Raw genomic sequence first — 19,800 nt, forward strand, 5'->3', positions numbered from 1 at the left:
ACACATTCCATGCACTGTCCAATCAAGTACAGCCACGGGCTTAGGCTGCCTAGACTACTTCGGAGAACAATTTCCCTGCCCTCTCACATTCACGTGTGTGCTTGTGGTTGTGAACTGACTCTCGTTATTTCCTTTGCTGTTTCCTATTCATTATTTCTCCAGTGGGAACCCTGAGCTGGAGTTCTCCTTTGCTGATTAACGCATACACTAAATATGTGCACGCACAAACACATAGACATTCATGCAAATTGCACAGTACAATACCAAAACTGTATTAAGAATAGAATACAGCCACAATTTTAGGAAGGCTTATGCCCCAGATTGAAAACAAGTATGTCTGTAAAGAATATTTTGAAATCTTCACTGATCTCTTCAGGATCCACAAAAGTGTTAGACCAGCAAAGACTTTCTTTCATTTCACTGTGGTCACGTGGCACATTTTTGTTCATTTCAGAATCTGCCTGTGAGAAATATGGAAGTAGGGTAGAAGAGAGCTTACTAGTTTCTCCCTAGGGCTGCTAGATTGGGCAAATTAAAACAATACCCAGTTAAACTTGAATTTCAGATAAACCATGAATACTGTTTTAGTGTAAGTATGTACCATGCAATATTTAGGATATATTTAGGCTAGAAAATTATTTGGTGAGTATCTAAAATTCAAATTTATTTGGGTATCCTGCATTCTATCTGGCATCTGTATTCCTACATATCTCCTTGTTCATCTCTAGTCACACTGCTGTCATTTTAGGATAGGGATCTTCATTACCCGAGTCCAGGTTTTCCAACACTCCTCTTCCTATTTGCCCCACTCTGCTGCATGATCAAACGGTTTAGAATTTATTTTCATTAAGTTTCTCTTTCACCAGAAAGTTTATGATGACTCCTGTTACTTTCCAAAGTGATTTATAACCGTTATGTAGTGAATGTGTGTATGTGTAATCTTATGGGAGGTATTTACTTTTTATCAGAATTTCAATGAAACATCTTCAAGATAAATAATGTGGCTTATTTTTTTAAAAAGTAAGTGAATTTAGAAACATGCCAATTGCCTGAATCATGTCTTACTTTAGATATCAGTTTCAAATTCCCCTGGTTATGTAATTTGACTCTCACCAGCATCTTGCAGAATAGGTGGAACAGGTATTAATTTACTTCCATTTCAAGGATAAGGTAATGAAATCCCAGAGAAGTGAAGTGAATTATAAAGTCATGGATACATGACTGTTACATGGATAGTCAAAGTCTGAATAGAAATCTGCTACCTGTAAGTTTATTTCTCCACTTTTTATGAGTCAGCTTTAAAAAGTAATAGCCAATATTTGTATAATACTTCAAACAACAGGATTAGAACTGCTTTGTGTATATTCGAACCTCAAAAAAGTTGCTTTCCATCTCTGAAGAGACAAAGATCCATTTATTCCCACCTTTCAGGATTGCCACTTAGCTTATTTTTTACACATCACAAATATTAAGTGTTTGACTGTTTGACTTATAGAGACTGTGAGTGTAGTCACGATGGGGGGATATTGCTGTATTCCAGAGCCACTGTACCTCTATATTAGAGGCCATATTTTAGGGTAAAATTTAGAACTGATTTATACTCAAAATCATTCTTAATATTTTATGTTCACTTATTTAAAAAGAATAAAAAGGTTATTCATCTATTCTGGATTGATTTTACACACTTTTTTCCTTTTCCATAAATCAAATGTATTACTAAAAAAATATATATAGCTTTACTTGTCTCCCAGGCCTCCATATTTACCCAATTTTCTTCCTACCTCTTTAGCCACATCTTTGTAGGGCCCTTGCTGGCTCTGTTATTAATCCATGGGCTTCTTATAACTTAAATGCTATCTCTGTGCTATCCCCAACTGAAACATCCTCCCATTCTTGTGAATTTTGAAATAGTCTATTTCAACATTACCTTGGATATCTGAAAAGCCGTTTCAAACTTAAGTGTGTCAGACTTAAGTGTTTAAAACAGATCTGCTAATATAATACACCATCTCCTACTCCTAAATCTTCCCTATCTTAGGAGATGGCTATTTGATGGTAATGCTTAGGAAAAAAAAATACAGAGACATTTTTAACTTACTTTCTTTCACACCACATCTAGTCTGTCAGCAAATCCAGTGGGGCCCCTTTTCATAAATATATCTGCAATTTTATCATCTCCACTGCTTCCTCTCCACCCTACTCCTGATCACTATTCTCTTTCACCTGGATTATGAAGAGACTCCTTCTGTCTCTCCTGTCCACCCCTTATCAAATGAACAGCCAGTTATTGTTAAAATGTAAGCCAGATCATGTCACTGCTCTGCTTAAAACCCAGTGATAGCTTCCCATCTTTTTATAAAAGCCCAAGTTCTTATAAAGGCCCATAAGATCCTACATGTTTGCCTCTCAGGCCATATCTCCTAATCCTTTCCTGCCTCCACCTCTCTTTACCCTCTTCCTCCTACCCTGGCCTCCTAGATGGTCCTAGAGAAGAGGCTTCTTTCTACCTTGGGTGTGACCTTTTCACTTGCGGCTCTTTTCCCCCCTGGTTGGTTGCTTCCTTCTTTCAGGTCTTTAATGTCATTTCCCCAACCAACACTTTCAGCAACATTCCCTGCCTTATTTTTCTTAGTAATTATCACTCTTCATGCCAAACATGTTATTGATTTATCTTGTTTATGGTCTATCTAGCATATAGTAAGTCTTCAGTTAAGTATTTGATTGAATCAACAAATATGTGAATGCAAAGATTATTTTCTTTTGTTGGAAATATTTTTAAGATTACATTATGTATTTTGACAGCACTTTATAAATGGTTTCTGCAAAATAGTTTGAATAATCATTTAAATATGACTGAAGCCTTCTAATAATTACTTTGAGGAAGTTAAAACATTTTAAAAACAATTACTGTTGGTACTTTGAGTATAAATGTAAAAAGTAACTTTTAAAAATGTATTTTGAAAAGATCACTAAATCTGGACATATTTCCTTAAGAAGTGATTATGAATATAAATGTGGGACTATGAGCTGCAAAGAGAAACTGAGTCACGTCAGACAGGAAATCATATCAGATAAGGCTTAAAGGCAAAGAGTGACTTTGTAGTGATTGAAAGTTGGTAAAAAAATGATACTAGAACTATATTAATAGTTGTTTTGTACTTACCATGTGCTAGCATGGGACTAAGTACTAAGCTCCATGTGTACTAGCTACCTTTAGTTACCATTTTATAGATAAGAATATAAAGGCTTAGAGAACCTACTTGCCTGCTGTTCTGAAGATTTGATATTGGAAGCCACACTTTAATCTAGATCTGTCTGATGCCAAAGCCCAAGCCTTTGATGCCTGAGTAGAGCTTCATTTTATGTAGGGACTGGGCTCTGTCCACAGTTCACATGGATGAAAGTTAGGCCAAGGTAAAACTATGAAAATCCCTTTAAGGAGGCATTATTTTGGAAAACAACATACCATTTCCTAGGAAATGGCCAGAATTTCCATCTGTGGTTCAGAGTAGCCACTTTGGACGAATAACAGATGAAAGAGCTGATTTGCAGTAAGGGATTAGTTGTGTGGAAAACACACACTTTTAGACACTGGACACATACCATGTGGTATGATGCTCTTAAGAAGCACTTAAGAACAAGGCTGAGTGAAAAAATAGAATGAATAGCAGAATATTCCTGTACCACTTAAAAAGTTAATTCTTGCCCCCACCATTCCATGTTTGTATCCAGTTGATTTTGCATGTATCACTTTACATTAAAAAATCTTGCCCAAAGCCAAGCAGCTTTGCTGGTTTAGAGAGGATTACTTTATTCTTCACAATATTTAAAATCTTGTTAAATATATATTACTTGCTGTGGTATATCCAAGCCAAAGCTGGTAGAATCAGCAGCATATCAATCATTTCAAATTTCTTCAAAATTAATCAACACAAAGGCTTCAATTGTGTATCTGAAGAGGCCATCTGAGATGCAGACAAACCATTTTACCATTAAAATAAGAGAAATGCTCTCTTTAGTCTTCTTTGTTTAGAAGACCCACCTGATTTCCTGGTAGACAGCTCTTGGGATTTTAGAATATTTGGTGACTGATGGATGAAATTATGTCGTGGTGATGGACATGACATCATTTCAGAATCTGAGAGAAAAATACAAGTGTGTCCCTTGTGTTGTTGAAAATAGTTCTTTTCAGCCCTATTTCCACTGCAGCAAATTGAGGCAGGAGGCACAATTCCATCCATTTACAATAGTGTTCTCAGAAGAGCTGAGAGTGATAGCATTCTACATCCTGGGATAGAAACACAGAATTTTTGCAGTTTGAAATTGTGGTTTGAAAAATTTTCCTATAGAGAGTATATTTCATCCCCCTAAGAGTATTACCCTCACTTTCCAATTGATCATTAATTGTTTTAAAACAATGGCATTCGATATATGTCCAGTGAATTTAAGCACTAACTTAAGAGTTTTCTCTTTGGCTGGAGGCTTTGGAATGGTATTTAGTCCTAATGCATCCATTTTCCATTTGTAGTCATTGGTATCCATCCAGTTCCATGGAGGATGTGGGAAGAGGGCTGTCCCAAAGCTTTGTGCAGTGGCAGAGAGGATTTTATTTAAGAACTAGAAAAGCATATTAGATTACAGCTTGGGTACCTGTCATGCTTACACACTCCTTTTGAACAGGGCTGCCTTAAGCATGGCCCCATCATAGTCTGCTTCTTCAGCAAATAGCTGACCATGTTCTGTACCATGTGACTCTCACATTTTAGCCACAGCTGAAGAACTAGAAGAGGGCACCTGGCTCAAGGGTGGTCAGTCTACAGACTCATAAGAATGGTGAAAGAATAAGATTCTCTCCTGAAGGGCATTTGATTGTGAGAGGACTGTATGGGAGCAGAAGTGGAAAGATAGGTAGAGAGACAAAACTGTGGTTGGATGATTATTGTATTCTCAAGACATTTTATGAAGAGTTGGAGCAGTAGTATTCTAGAGCTGGCTCTAGTACTATGCTGAGTTAGCTTCCCAATTTTGCCTCAGAGACATTAAATTGGTAAGAATATTACCAATACATCCCATAAATTGGTTAATGCTACAAATTCGCACCTCCTCCATACCTCTGGGTCCAGATATGGTTGTTAAATGTTTACCAGCACACCACTGGGGAGGGGGAGGGATAGTATAGGCAGCAGGGGAAGTGATTATGTCTCCTGATCCTTTAAAATCAATGGTCAAAGTATTATGTTAAAATGATTGTTACTAAGGATACAATGAAAAAGACATTAGAGAAAGCATCGTGAAATATATGATTAAAATATTAATGGTTAAACTATAAAACTTGTAAGAGGATGATATAAAGGTGGCACCTTTCCTGTTTTCCCAGTTATTAAAGTCATAGGACCCATTCCCTAGATCCGAAAAGCATGATCTGACAAACCAGTTAAACTTCTGGTCATATTTCTACATTTTCTTTTCTTTTTCAGTCTTAATTTAGCATTTTATTTAATTGCTATTCTTTTCTTTTCTAGTACTTGAGGTAACCTGAGTAAATACTTAAAGTTACTTAAAACCAGAAGAGCCCAAGGAGTATACTTTTTAAATGTCCTCCCTCCTTTTTTTTTGGTAATGTTGGGGAAATAGAACAATTTAGTATAGTAAAAAATATGGCCTGTGATACCAGCAGCTGCGGAGGCTGAGGCAGAAGGATTACAAGCTCAAGGCCAGCCTCAGCAATTTAGCAAGGCCTAAACAACTTAAGGAGACCCTGTCTCAAAATTTAAAAAAAGGTTGGGAGTGCTGGAGATGTGCCACAGTGGTTAAGTACCCTGGGTTGGATCCCTGGTACTTAAAAAATAAACAAACAACTGTATATGCACTTTGGAACAGTTTAAATTTCAATACTACCTCACCCCTTCCTGGTAGCATACTACTTATCTTAGACTCTTTAGCTGTAAATAGGGATGAAGAAAATAAACTCACAGGATTTGTAAGGATTAAAATTAGACATCAGGTATAAAACATCTAACTTAGTGACGGTCATTAACTTATGAACTCATGAACTTTTGTTCTTTTCTCAACTTCATTTACGTACTTAATTTAAGCCTTTAGAATAGCAATTAAAATCTGCAAATTTGATCAATTAACTCTTCACTTATAAACACAATTCAAGGTGTAATGACATTGCATTCTTCATGATTTTACATTTTAGTAATTAAGGTCATCCAACAGAAATATTTTAAATGTAGCCATAATTATTATAATCCTTTGAAACATGCTTTTCTCTATTAGGAATTTCCTAGATTCTAGTCTACAAATGGCTGTGCTCATTTTTGTTTTAAACATTTAAACTATGGGCAAAGAATTGTGCCAGGTATTATGTAATACAAGATTAAATATAGAAAAAAAAAAGAATACTCAAGTTTCCTGGGTATTTCCTTGCAAATACCCGGTTCTAGGTACCTAATTGAATAGTAATGTTATGGGTCATTTGGATTATTTACTATATTACAATTTATTTACCATCAGTTTATCTAAGTCACCTGCCCTTCCTTAGATTCCTTATCACTGTTAGTAAGTTTAAAGGTGAAATCTGCCCATCTGCCAGGCATAATTCATGGGGTGTGGTGCTTTTTAATTCCAGATGTTTTAAGGGAATCACTTGCAAATAGACTGATTTTTGGCTTACAGGCCTAAGTAGTCTGCCAGAATTGAAGCTGTTTTGAAATAAGGTTTCTGATTTTCAAATAAAGCATTTTCAAACAAATAGTGTTATGTACAAATTATCACCACTTTAGTTCATATTAGAATAATCTACCCTCTAAATCTATTTGACATTTACCCCTTAAACGTTTTGCATCAATAAATCTTTTCTGTAGCATCTTAAAATGTTCATAAGTAATTATACTTCATCCTACATCTCCGGGTCCTGTCCCTTTTGTTAAAAAAATATAGTAATTAAGACATAATTACATTGTCTTGGAAGGCTAAAGGTCATTTGGACTTGATTACTTTAGGAATTAGTGCCAAAGAAAAGTCAGGCAACTACAGGCTCGGGCCTGTAATTAACCCTCTGGGACTGACATTCTGGTCATCAGAGGTAGCACTTTTTGAATAAATTTCAACATTACACTTTAGACAAGCTCCAATAAATACAAGATGAGTTGTGTGAAATAACTGTGTGTTTGGAGGGCGAGAGACGAATGGAGGTTGGAGGTGGAGAAAGGCTGGTGTAAACTTCAGCATCTAGCTCTTGTGAAAACCTATTGTTCAGTCAGCTTGTCTGATTCCATATATGGTGTTCAAAATACAAGTTTGGAGAAAGACCTTTCTGCGCACACACCCAACTGTGGCAGGGGCCCCCTCACCTGGGTGGTGTAATCTGTACTATAATGCTTGTTCTGTATGTATAGAATACTTATGAGGATATTTTAAATGGCAACACAGCTTCCTTTTTGTTCCTCCTAACTTTTAAAAATCCAGTTTCTCTTTTGTGGTGCTGGGCATTGAACCCAGGCCTTTACACATGCTAAGCAAGTGCTCTACCAACTAAGTGATATTCCCAACCTGGCCATGCCGCTCCTGCCTTACCTTCCCATACATAGTAATTGCCAGAATTTTTTTATCCCCTCACTACCAAGGTTGTCAAGCCCTGACAGGTCTTCCTCTAGGTCACTGTCTCACGGTCCACTCCCTACATAGTTTTCTCCTTTTCCCAGTCGTATAGGACTCTCAGAACCTTGAAAAGGGTCGGGTGGGGTGCTGGGCTCTGCTCTTGGGCCCCAAAGTTGGAAGAGATGTTCCCGGGCAGGGGGAATCCCACCTTCCGCTCGCGCACGGCGGCTGGATGCCTTGGAGGCGGGAGTTGGCGGCCGCCGAAGCCCGGGCAGCGGGCCCCGTCCGCGGCCGGCGCGCTCCCCGGTCCTCCCTCGCTCATCTCCTATGCTCATATTTGGACTCGGCTGCCCGTGCCCAGGAATTTCCCGTCATGCCTCCCGCCGCCCCGTCCGTCGCCCGGAGCCGGGGAGGGAGGAGCAGGCTCGGACAGCGGCGGCGGCTCCCTGGCCTTTCGATGAGCGCGCGGTGGACCCTCCCGCGCCCCCTCTCGCTCTGCCTCTGCCTTTGCCTGGCAGCGGTCGCGGAGCGGGCAACCGCGCAGTCTGGTAAGTTCAGTCTTCCTTCCCACCTCGCCTCACCCCTCCCACCCGACCCTACCAAGTTAGGGTGTGACCCGAAGGCGGGTCTCCTCCGAGCGCCGGTTGCGCCCCTCAGCCTCTGGCAGGGACACCCCCTTCCCGAGCCTAGGAGGGGCGAGGGAAGGTTGCGCCCCTCCCGGGCTGTGAGGGGCTGACTGGAAGGAGGTCAAGGCTGACCAGCGTTCCCCCGCCGACGGAAGGCGCCTGGCCGCCGAGCTGACACCTTACCCCATGCCCAGAGCGAACCTGAGCCTGCGGGAGGCTCTTTCCCGGCGCGGGCCCGAGGGAGGGGTCTGGCCCCACAGCGGCGAGTGGCGAGGGAGGGGCGCGGAGCCCGCGGCCGGGATAGGGGACTATCCCGGAGCCCCCTACTCTGCGCAAGTTGGCCCCGTGGGCGTCGCCGCCCAGATAACGGGCCCTGGGCGTGGGAACAAGCCGGCCAGGCCCAGGCCACCGCCGCGTATCACGCTGTGGAGTGGGGCGTCGGGCGGGCGGGGGCGGACGGGGAGCGGCGCGGAGGAGCGCCCCCGCGGGCTCCGCGCCGCTGCCCTCCCTCCGTGCCTCCTGCGCCGCTGGGCCAGTCTCCCGCGGGCCCGGCTGGCATCTCATAGGCCAAAAATCGCAGAGATCCCCGAGTTTGCCAGGTACCAGTTTTGTTTTGTTTTTAAACGGAAAAAAGCATTTAAGTCTTTTTTTTTTTTTTTAAGTTTTACACTGAACTGTTTCAAGTCAAACTATGAATGTAAAGTCCTCATTCTACCTTATTAGGTTTAAGGCTAGAAGCCATTAAGTCGTAACTGTAAGGGTTTTAAAAGATAATTTTCTTCAAAGCATGTACAAAATACTGAGGAGGAATTAAGGTAAATGTGAAATTGCGTGAATTCTTTCTTTTGTGATGAGTAAACTAGCCGTCAAAGCTTCTTGGTTCTCTATTTTGTCTGGAATGGGAAGAACAGAAATTTACAGTTCCTGAGAGCTGAGATTATTTAGGAGATTTCAGTTTGCTTTTGTTTTTGTCATCAATAGACTAAGCTGTCAAAATAAGATTTGGCTAAGTAGGACACATTAATTAGTTGAAAGCTGACTCTTCTAAACATAGATTATATTCTCTGGTTTAGTATCCTATTTTCATTTGCAGCATAGGCAGCAAAATAGATTTTATAAGATAATTTTATGTATAACAATCTTCACTGTTCCTAGAACATATAAAACTGTCAATTAGAATTAATGGCAGATATTTACAATATTTAACTATTAAATGTGCAGCTTATAAATACTAATATAAGCAATGATATCAGTTTCATGTTTGTTTTGGGATAGCACTTCTTGGCAAACAACAGGTTCTAATTTCTCATTTTATCAATGGCCTTCTAAAAAATACTGTGCTGGCTGATAAAAAGTGGATTGTGGGCTGGGGATGTGGCTCAAGCAGTAACATGCTCGCCTGGCATGCGCGGGGCGCTGGGTTCAATTCTCAGCACCACATAAAAATGAAATGAAAAGATGTGTCCACAGAAAACTGAAAAATAAATATTAAAAAAAATCTCTCTCTCTCTTAAAAAAAAAAGAGTGGATTGTGTTGTAGGAAATATATGTATGCTGTGTGTGTGCTCACGCGTGCACATGCGCGCACCTCAGTTTGTTGACTTACCTAATAATTTTGGTAAAATAGCCCTTGATGACCCAAATCCACTGCTATGTGCCCCCTTGCCAGTAATTTTTAACAAGTTTATATTTGGATCTTTTAAACATAGATTCTTTTAATTTTGGTCCCAACTGGTGTATCAGTCTAATTTTTGGTGACTTTTACTAGGGCCTTTTGTGAATGTCTGGAATTTTTTCTTATTTTAAAATAAGTAGCTTTTAGCCATCTAGATTTTAACTTTTTTACAGTGTCTATATTGCTCATCCCCAAGGTTGCAACATAAAACTTTTACATTTCAAATCAACTTATTATTTTTACTCTTTCAAGGTGCTTATTTCAATATTATAACTAAAATGTTAACCTCTTAAGTCAGAAATCCTTACTGTTTTACTCAAGTAATGATAATATGCAAAGATTATCTGCAAAGTAGGATTCATTAGTTTTCTAATACATGTTTATTCTAATATGTATTTATTAAGCACAAGGAGAGACTAAATTATTGAGCATAGATTCTAAATCATCCAAAAGCAACCTTAGGAAATAATACTTTTTAGTTCTATCATAAACTGGTCACAATCCCTTTGATTTTATTCTCAACTGTCTAATGTATTACAGTTAGAGATTTGGTTGATGAATTTAGTTCCAGAGTTTAGCTTCCTTCTCTGTAAAATGATGAAGCTGGGTATAGTGTCCGTGTCTCTTCTGACTCCAGGATCCTATAATATTGTTTTTGTTTATTTAACCCTGCAGAGCCACCCACCATATCTGGTTCAAACTTCTGATTGTCAGTTTCTGACTTGTTATACTTGTTAAGCTGGTCTAACTGTAGTTAGATCTGATGGGTGTGCATAGAGCTTTGGGGAGCTCAATTCTGCCTCAAGATTGTCTTCATACACACAGAGTCCTTAGTATTAAACTTCGATTACTTTCTTCTCTTCATCTACTAGTACAAAGTGCTAGTTATGTTATAGGATAAATTCCCGATTGCTCTTTGTGGATAGTAAAGTTCAGGCCCTAACATCATTTTGATATTCAATTTTGGTTTTGGGGTTCAGGTTAGGGACACCATCAGAGAGCTCCCAAACCTTCTGTGGTTGAGAAGGCTGTGGCTAGTTAGCTGGAAGCATTCCAAATGAAATGACCTATGTTGGGGTATCACCTTTTGATCCACAGAAGACTGAAGTGGATCAATCTACCTGTCTGATTTATTCAGAATTAAGTTACCTTTGCAGAGGAGGGTGATCAGCTAATTAATTGGCCATTTATTAGGTAACATTTCTTATTGTTGTACAGATAACTTAAGGTTTTTGTTTTTAATTTAAATGTTCTATTGTTTTCTGTTTCCTGGGAATAATGCATTTTCCTTTCGAAATGCTTAGCAAAGGCTCTGATCCCTGTTCACATATTCATTTGTATAGTATATCAAAGTCTACTTGTGGTTTTTAAGGAAGGAATAGAATTAAAGAAAAAAAGAAACTATAAAAAACATAGACCAGTAAAAATCAGTCAGTTGACTTTATGGAAAATTTTGGTTGTTGCCTCATTTAAGTTTCCCTTGCAAGTAACAGAAATGAACTTGAACAAGTTTTAGCAAAAAGAAGGAAGGAAGAAAGGAATTTGTTGGAAGACTACTGGAAGCCAAGTTCAGACAGACCTTATCAGGTGGGGCCTGGGACCAGGGATTTGAAAACATGGAACATTCCCTGTCTATAGTCTTATCTCTCCTTGCATCTTTATTTTCTCTTAGCTGACCTTTTTTATTTATGTCTTTTATGTTTGTTGTTTTTGATATTTGAATGTGGCTATTCAGCAGCTCCTTGACTCCAAGCACAAGGAGAGATTAAATTATTGAGCACTGATCTTAAATTTCTGAGAGGAAGAGAATGGTAGACACTTTGGGTCATATGGTTGATCTAGATTTTTCCTAACGTTTCTTCTAATTCTGGAGTTATCTACAGTATGTAGTACGTGTAGATGGTTTGCATATACCTTATTACATTTTACATCATGGAGGTATTAGTCCTTAAAATGAATCATTTGTTCTTGACTGAAATGTGTATGGAACTGTGTGACATTGTCAGTGAAATCCTAGGACCTTAGTGCACTTCACATTATTGTAGTAACACTGAAGAGGAAAGAAGCTTCTGGGGAGTAGACTGAGATTAGCACCACATTTAGGAATTATAAACTTGGCATGCAACTGAGGCAGGAAAATCCTGTCTGATAGCAACTAATCCATTCTGCAGATAATCATCTGCATATTTTCAGGAGTTTACTAGATAAAATGCCAAACTCAAATAGCTTTTTAGGATAAATTGATTTAAACTAATGTAATTAGAGATATTCTTAGAAATAGTTCAGGGACCAAGAATTCATCAGTTTAGGCTATTCCTGTGGCCTGCAACTATTCTATCAGATTGAAGTCCTTAAGACTTCTTTCAGATGGTGTTTTGTGAAGCCTTCCTCATCTTGTAGAATTTATAATTTCCTATACATTTTATACATTTTCTATAACAGTTTATACCTTGGTTGGCACAACTTTTACCACTGTGTTATAATTTAGTCTATATGTATTAATCTTCTTCATTAGACTAAATTCCTGTAGTCCAGTGAATCACTGACTTTGGATAAGGCTCAGGATCAGTTGTCTCAGGTTATATATTTTTAAAATATTTACTTTTTTGTTGTAGTTGGATGCAGTACCTTTATTTTATTTATTTTATGTGGTGCCGAGATTGAACTCAGAGCCTCGTACGTGCTAGGTTCTCTACCGCTTAGCCACAACCCCAGCCCTGATTCAGGTTGTATTGATTTTTACTTTTTCAGATATTCTGATACTTTTGTGACATCTTACTTGCTACTACCATTTTCCTTTGACATTGGAACTCAGTCACAGTGCTTTTCTTTTATAGTCTGTTTCTTAGATTTTACAGGCTTTCCCATGAACATTCTGATTTTCATTGTGAAGATCAAATATATAGAATGATGGGATGTTTTCCTGTCAATTAAAATGGTACAGGGAGGGAGCATGTAGCACACTTATATGAAAGGGAGTAAACTTTTGTAGAGCACCTGACATTTATTTACCAGATTAGACAGAGAGCAGGCATAGAAAAAAAATTTGAGCATATTTAAAAAGGAATAGCAAGAAGACAAAGTAAAAGAAACTTTGGTTTGACTTAGAACATGGAAACCTTTTAATGCTAGACCAAGGAATTTGGATTTATTTAGTAAGGAATGAAATTGAAGTTTCTTGATCCTTGAAAAGTCATAATTGGAGTTGAATTATAGGTTGTATTATCTAATAATTCAGAGAATGAATTGAATTGGAAAGAAACCAGGGGATGAATAAAAAAGTGTTGTAAATGTTTTGATCAAAGAACACCTGAACTAGAGCAGTAGGTATGGGGTTGGAGAAGTATTGCTGAAGCACATTAAACAAATAAACAATTAGTTGGATATTGGGAAACAAGGGATGAGTAAAGGATGATGATAAGATGTTAAGACTGGTTGATTGAAAGAGTGTGAACTCAGGTTTGTGGGTAGGGTAGAAATGTTTTGTTTTAGATCTCCTGTTTGAAGTGCTGGTAGGACATTTATATGGAAATGTGTAGTAGAATCAGATGGTGTGGGATTGGAACTTGGAGAGATTTTGGGCTAGAAATAAAACATGTATGAGTAAGGAGGTTTAAAAATAAAGATAGGAAGAGAGCATTAGTTGGCTGAAGTAAGAGGAAGGGTACAGGAAAAACATTACAAAGAAGATAGAATTTGATCTGGCTTTACGTTTTTCTTTTTTTTTTGTTTTGTTTTTTCTTTCTTTCCTTTCTTTCTTTTGGTTCTGGAACTTGAACCTAGGCAAGTGCTCTACCTATTAGCTACATCCTAGGCCCTTTGATCTGCCTTTACAAGATGTTCACTCAACTTCTGGCATTCTGTCCTTGAGCTTTCTTTGTTTAAGGAACATTGTTTTTTAATTCTACAAATAATATGTGGGAAAAATTGAATAAAGGATACTGTACCCAGAATGACCTTACCAAAGTACAAGATTGTTGCTGCTACTTTCTTGACTAACCCTCCTTCCATGGCATCTCAACTTTGTTAAGATAAAGAACGGATTCCTTAGTTGTTTTCATCATCACAAAACCTTGTTTCTTTCTATAATTTGGACTTCCTGCAAGTCATTCAGTTAGTGCTGAATACATATTCTGTCTCACACTCCTCCTCGTTCCTCCCTTTCTCTTCCCCAAGAATAGACAAAATGTGAAGATGTGATTTCCAGCAGATGGAGTACCCTGTGTACTTGAGAAGTCTTTTATGGGCACTTTTTGTTGTCAGGGTCAGGTTCTTAACCATAAGATAATTGTTGACAAGTTCCTAATCTTAAAAAACAAAAAATTATGATAAAAATTATTTCTCTCCCCCCCCCCTTTTTTTTGTTAAAATAAAACAGAACACGTTGCTTGTGTTATCTCTTTAAATGTCTCCTGTACAAGTATCCTGTACACTTGAGTTGGCCACACTGGCCATCATACGATAACCTCTGACACTTGGTAACCTCTGACACTTGGATGTGATAGTTTGGAACAGCATTGTTATCTGCATTTGTATAATTGAGTTACCCAAATATGTGCTGATTTGGAAACTTTAGGACCTGAAGGTAAGCTGGGGAAATTTATCTTATGAGAGCCTTCATTTAGACAGATTATAGATATTTATAAAACATGGAGATGACTACAGGTGAAACAGAATTAAGAATGGCATAAAGTGTTCTCAGAGTTCAGCTTCTAAACCAATCATATATCTTGATCCTCAGTTTCTAAAAATAGTACATTGTTCATAACATTTGTCTAAAGTGACACATTTATGTATGGCATAGAGTATTATGTATGGCATAGAGTAATTTCTGACTTGCTAAATTAAAAAAAATATATAAGAACTCTCTCAAATGCTAGTAGTTGTGCTTTTAGTAGCTCTTCACTGAGAAAGTACATAACAACTACTATAAAACTTTGACTTGCATTTTTAAAAAAATATGAAAGCATTTGTTTGGAAAGTGCACATATATAGAAATTATGACTTAGTCTACAGACAGCCATTGAATTCTTGTTTTATAGATACTCTCAGGGAAGTTCTGGCTTTGACTTCCAGTGGCTCATTATCATTTGCTTTAGAATGTGGGGGAGAGTTTTTGTTTGAAAATGTCAGCCATAACTGAAATTTTGGAATTACTGGAAGCTCCTAAATATACTCTTACAACACCTAATGCTTATTTTATAGCATGCAATATGTTTTATGCTGATTGGCCTACTGAACAGTCTCAGGGATTAGAAGTCAAATACAGTATACAAATACTTTAAAAATTGCATTTTGGGGCTGGAGTTGTAGCTCAGCTGTAGATCGCTTGGCCAGCATGTGTGAGGCACTGGGTTCGTTTCTCAGCACTGCATATAAATAAATAAATAAAATAAAGGTCTATCAACAACTAAAAATATATTTTAAAAAAATTTAAAAAATTGCATTTTCAAGTGTATGAGCATCATTCCTAGGACTGTAGAGAGATTTTTAAGGTGAAATTTAGAAGATTATTTGCATATACATACATACATACCTACAGCTGTTACTGCTATGACCATAACGTAACTGTCTTCTAGTACTATAAATTATATGATGAATCCTTGTAGTTTCTTCTTTTTATTTAAAGCAAAAAAAAAAATCCTTCAGTATACGTGTTAAACTTAAGCCATTATTGAAAATAGGACTATGGTGCATGGTAGAGTCTATTAAAAGAAAATCAGTACAGTCCTTGCATAAATCAAGAGTCCTACATTTTATGTTTATTCTTTCTTTTTTATTTTTATTTTGTTTGGTGGTCAGAGAATTTTGGTTTGGTAGGGCTTAGGGGGAAACTGTATAATGCCTATTATAGATGGATACTTAAATTAGTGGTGTGTAATTGAGAAAAAGTACAGACATATCTCTCTGGACATCATCCAGGGGATTAGACACGACAATGCGTGAGAGGCCATGAGTGGTCTTGGATTGCTAGTTTCACAGTAATTGAAAGCAAAAGATAAAAGTGCACCATAGTCCTTGTTTCTGATTTTTTTGGTAGATGAATATGCCTTCAACTCAGGCTGCCTTCCAGGAAGAGAATGGGTTGAGGACAGAGGATGTTTGTCTATAAATAGAGGTATGTGAGAAATTGCAAGTTCATTTGATTATTTGCATCCTGTGTTCATGATCAGGTTGCAAGGGAATCAGGCATAAGAAGAACACTGGGTGGTGAATTGGGAGATTGGGTTTTCCTAGACCTGTTCTTATCTTAAGTGTCTTGGTTTTAATATCTGCAAAATGAATGAATTAGACTAGGTAATACCTGGTGTTACTTTTTGTTTAAGATTCTGTCAGATCTGAATTGTCTAAAAGTCTCCAATAGCTTCCATAATTTTTAATGAAAATAATATGATTAGTTAATTATAAAATTCTCTTTTTCTTGTTATGTTTTGTTCAAGTTGCACAAGCTATTTTGTTGAACTAACTACAAATGCTCTCTAAGATCTGTTTGTACTTTATAGCCTAGTGTGTCCAGTAATTTGATCTACAGGCAGTTACATAACCCTCTTAAAAATTTAGTATTTATTTAAATGATAGATTATACTATACTACAGGTATCATATTGAATATCCCATCTGAAATAATGGCATTAAGCACCAGAAATCATGTCTGTTATTCTGTATACATAGCCAGTAATTACTTGTCTATGCTTGAAAATATATCTCAGATGAAAAAGTCCTCTTTTAACAAAGGTATACTACCAGTGGAATTTGCCTTTGACCATCTTAGAAATATATTTAACTCTTAGCACTGCTTAATCTTGATTTTAAAGATTTGAAAGTAAAGATTGAAAAAATAAATCTTCACTATGAGCTTTAAAGAAAAAATGTTTTATTGACAGGCAAAAAGTATGTTTTCTTGCCTTTAAAATTTATTGTTAAGTTTTTTGTCTTTTTTAATCATAAAATACTTCATTCAACAGATATAAAATGTACATATAAGGAATAAAAAATGATGTTTTAAAAAATTAGGCTGCTCTCACCAGCTTCAGAATAGAATGCTAAAGCTGCCTCTGTGATTTTTGTCAGTCACATTCTTCCTTCTGCTCAGAGGTACCCGCAGTCCTACATTTTGTGATTTTTATTTAATGATACCTGATAAACTCTTGCTCTATGCTTTTACTATGGATGAATCTCTGCATATTACATTGTTCAGTTTTGCATGCATTAGAACTTTAGAGAGATGGTATTACCTACTGTATATCTTCTGTAGCTTGCTTTTCCCATATAGTATTATTTTTGCCATCTGTATTGCTGTGTAGAATTCATTTTTCATTAAATCAGCATTTCTTTTATTATCCATGTTTTTCTACTTTTAATTTATTTATGCTTCTTGCACATTTGTTGAGTCGGATTCTTGTATTTTCCTATCAAGTCAAATCTTTGCATTTTCTTCTGTTGCTTTTAAGCTTTATCATCTCTATAGTAAGTAACAATAATAATAGTGATGATAATTGTGATAAAATCATAGCAAATACTCACGTTACTGTGTTTCAGATACTGTTTTAAGCATTTATATTTACATGTATCAACTCATTGAATGTTGGTGAAAATTTGCCAAGGAGGTACAGATTTTACTTTTCATCATGATAAAGCATAGGGAAAAAATATTAGGGACTAAAAGCACAGAGATGTTCAGTAATTTGTATGACCATGAGTTAAACTAGGCAGTCTGGCTACGAATGCCATGCTTTTATCATTTCACTATTTGACTCCGATGTAGTCTTTTCTTTTTTTCCCATTTAACTTTTTAAGGTATTAAAAACCTTGCTAGGACATTAAAAAGGAAATGGCTCTCACGCGATGTTCAATTGGGTTCTCCTGCACGAACAACACCTGTTGCTCGAAGTCATGCCACAGTTTAATTTGCTTCATGGTTAGAACATGATTTTCTTTTTTAAATTATAAAATTTTTATTAAATCAATCTTAATTATCAAATAATAATTATATATAATTATGGGGGTATGATGTGATGTCTTAATATATGGTATACATTGTAGAAAGATTTAGGCAAGCTGATTAATATTTCCATCACCTCACCAATTTATTTTTTATGGTGAAGACTTTAAAAATCTATTCTTTTAACATGTTTTAATTATACAATGATTATTATTAACTGTGACATTAACCATAAAACTTATTACTCCAGTCCAACTGAAATTTTGTATTCTTTCATCAACATCTCCCTTTTTCCATTCCTCCTCTTCTCCCCAGGTTTATTTGCAATCTTTCATTTTATACAAATTTGTTTGATTCTACAGGATTTATCATTGTGTTTTTTCCTAATTAAAAAGAAAAATATACCTTTTTCATAATTTGAAATTTTTTCTGTTTTTAATTTTTGGTCTGTGGTTTAGACTTGAGTTCCTTGATTTCTTTTGCTTGTTTGGGCCAGTTTCTTTATATTTTCGCAGCAGCATTCTATTTTTATAAACATTTGTATGGTCTTAGATGAATCAGTAATCATCTTGAACTTTGTAATACTTATTTTATTAATTGCTAATCACTTTCATTGTGAAATTACAAGGGGAGATTACAAAAGGAAAATGGTTAAATAAAAGAAAGTTCTTGATAGCGATTGGAAACTACCAGTTTGACCCAAGACCCTCAAATTTCAGAAGAAGAAACACATTGGCATTCAGAAATAAAATACGTTTGTATCATGACTTTCTTGAAAAGCTTTTATATTTCCTAAAGTAGCTAATTAATTATATTTTTCTCTTACATGCTGTTTTTTGATGTCTTTAAGTTTTTCCAAGCTCTTGCATACTTTCCTAATATCCCTTATTTAAATGTGCTCAAATTTCTCTCATCTTTAAAACAAACAAAAAGCTTGTTCAACCCAACATCCAATATGATCAAGCTATTCTATAAGTTGTTTATGTCCTTGCTATCTCTCTTTATCTGCCCTCCATCTAAAAATATGTATTTAGCCCTCTTCCATGTCAGGTACTGACTTGTCTAATCTCAGGGGACACAACATGAATCAGAGTGACACAGGCCTCATTCTCAGAGGCTTTTCTATCCACTTTAGAGCTGCTATGTCCTGTTGTAGAAAGAGCAAGAAGATCATTTTGTAGTAAGAGAAAGAGTATGATTGGAGTTGAGAGTCAAGAAGTGGGCCAGATCACATGGGACTTTAAGATCATATGAGGTGTATAGATAGTATGTTGTATGATAGAAGAAGCAGTTGGGGGTTTTAAGTAGGCAATGAGGAGATCTGATTTGCATTTTCAAATACACACTCTGCATGCTGTATGGAGAATGTAACATAGGGGTTGAGAATAGAATCAGACAAATGTTTAGGGTTGGGCTGGTGAGTTGATAATGGTTGGGCCAGGATGGTGGTGCCAGAACTGAAACCTTGCTGATTGATTGGGCATAGGATTTAAGGAAGATAGAAGAACCATTCATATTCTACTGAAATTGCTTTGGTTGAAGCCACTTATGGTGCTCATATCATTAAACTCAGTGGATTCAGTAGTTTCTAATAGCATTGGTATTGTTAGATGTGCAATCTTAGGCAAAAATTAATTAGATTGACTGTGACTCAGGTTCTTGTAGAATGGAAATAAGATCATACCTATCACACATAGGCTGTTGTAACCATTAAGTGAAAGAATAAATGTGGATTACTTAGCACATCATCTTCCACAGAGTTAATTCACAGTGTTAATATCATCATCATCATCATCTTTGTCATTCTGGGACAATACTTTCCCATCTCTGACCATTGTTTTTTCTTGGTCTTTTTCGCTAGTTCTTTTCAGCTTACCTCCATGTGTTCCTCAAGGCTCTGGCATTTTTTTTCTAATTTAATACATATTCTTATACAACATTATTTACTTTTGA

At 36.8% G+C, this 19,800-nt stretch overlaps 1 protein-coding gene across 4 annotated transcripts in view; it reads left to right on the forward strand.

The window, feature by feature from the left end:
• Window positions 1–7,963: 7,963 nt before the first annotated feature.
• The window catches only part of Msrb3 (methionine sulfoxide reductase B3), a 165,014-nt gene continuing 153,177 nt past the window's right edge, over window positions 7,964–19,800 (forward strand). The window contains exons 1-2 of one of the 4 annotated variants that reach the window (XM_046430724.2): window positions 8,014–8,153; window positions 15,947–16,024. Coding sequence is in view for 1 of the 4 variants with exons in the window: in XM_046430722.1 (XP_046286678.1) it covers window positions 7,979–8,153 (175 nt within the window). In the remaining 3 variants the exon portion in view is untranslated. Of the gene's footprint in view, window positions 8,154–8,811; window positions 8,831–15,946; window positions 16,025–19,800 lie in introns of those variants that run through there. The other 3 variants (XM_046430722.1, XM_046430723.2, XM_046430725.2) reach the window with 3 other exon arrangements.

This window comes from Marmota monax, unplaced genomic scaffold (genome assembly GCF_021218885.2).
Source record: "Marmota monax isolate L192 unplaced genomic scaffold, Marmota_monax_Labrador192_F-V1.1 WCK01_AAM20220418_F8-fsc00056, whole genome shotgun sequence".
Taxonomy (NCBI): domain Eukaryota; kingdom Metazoa; phylum Chordata; class Mammalia; order Rodentia; family Sciuridae; genus Marmota; species Marmota monax.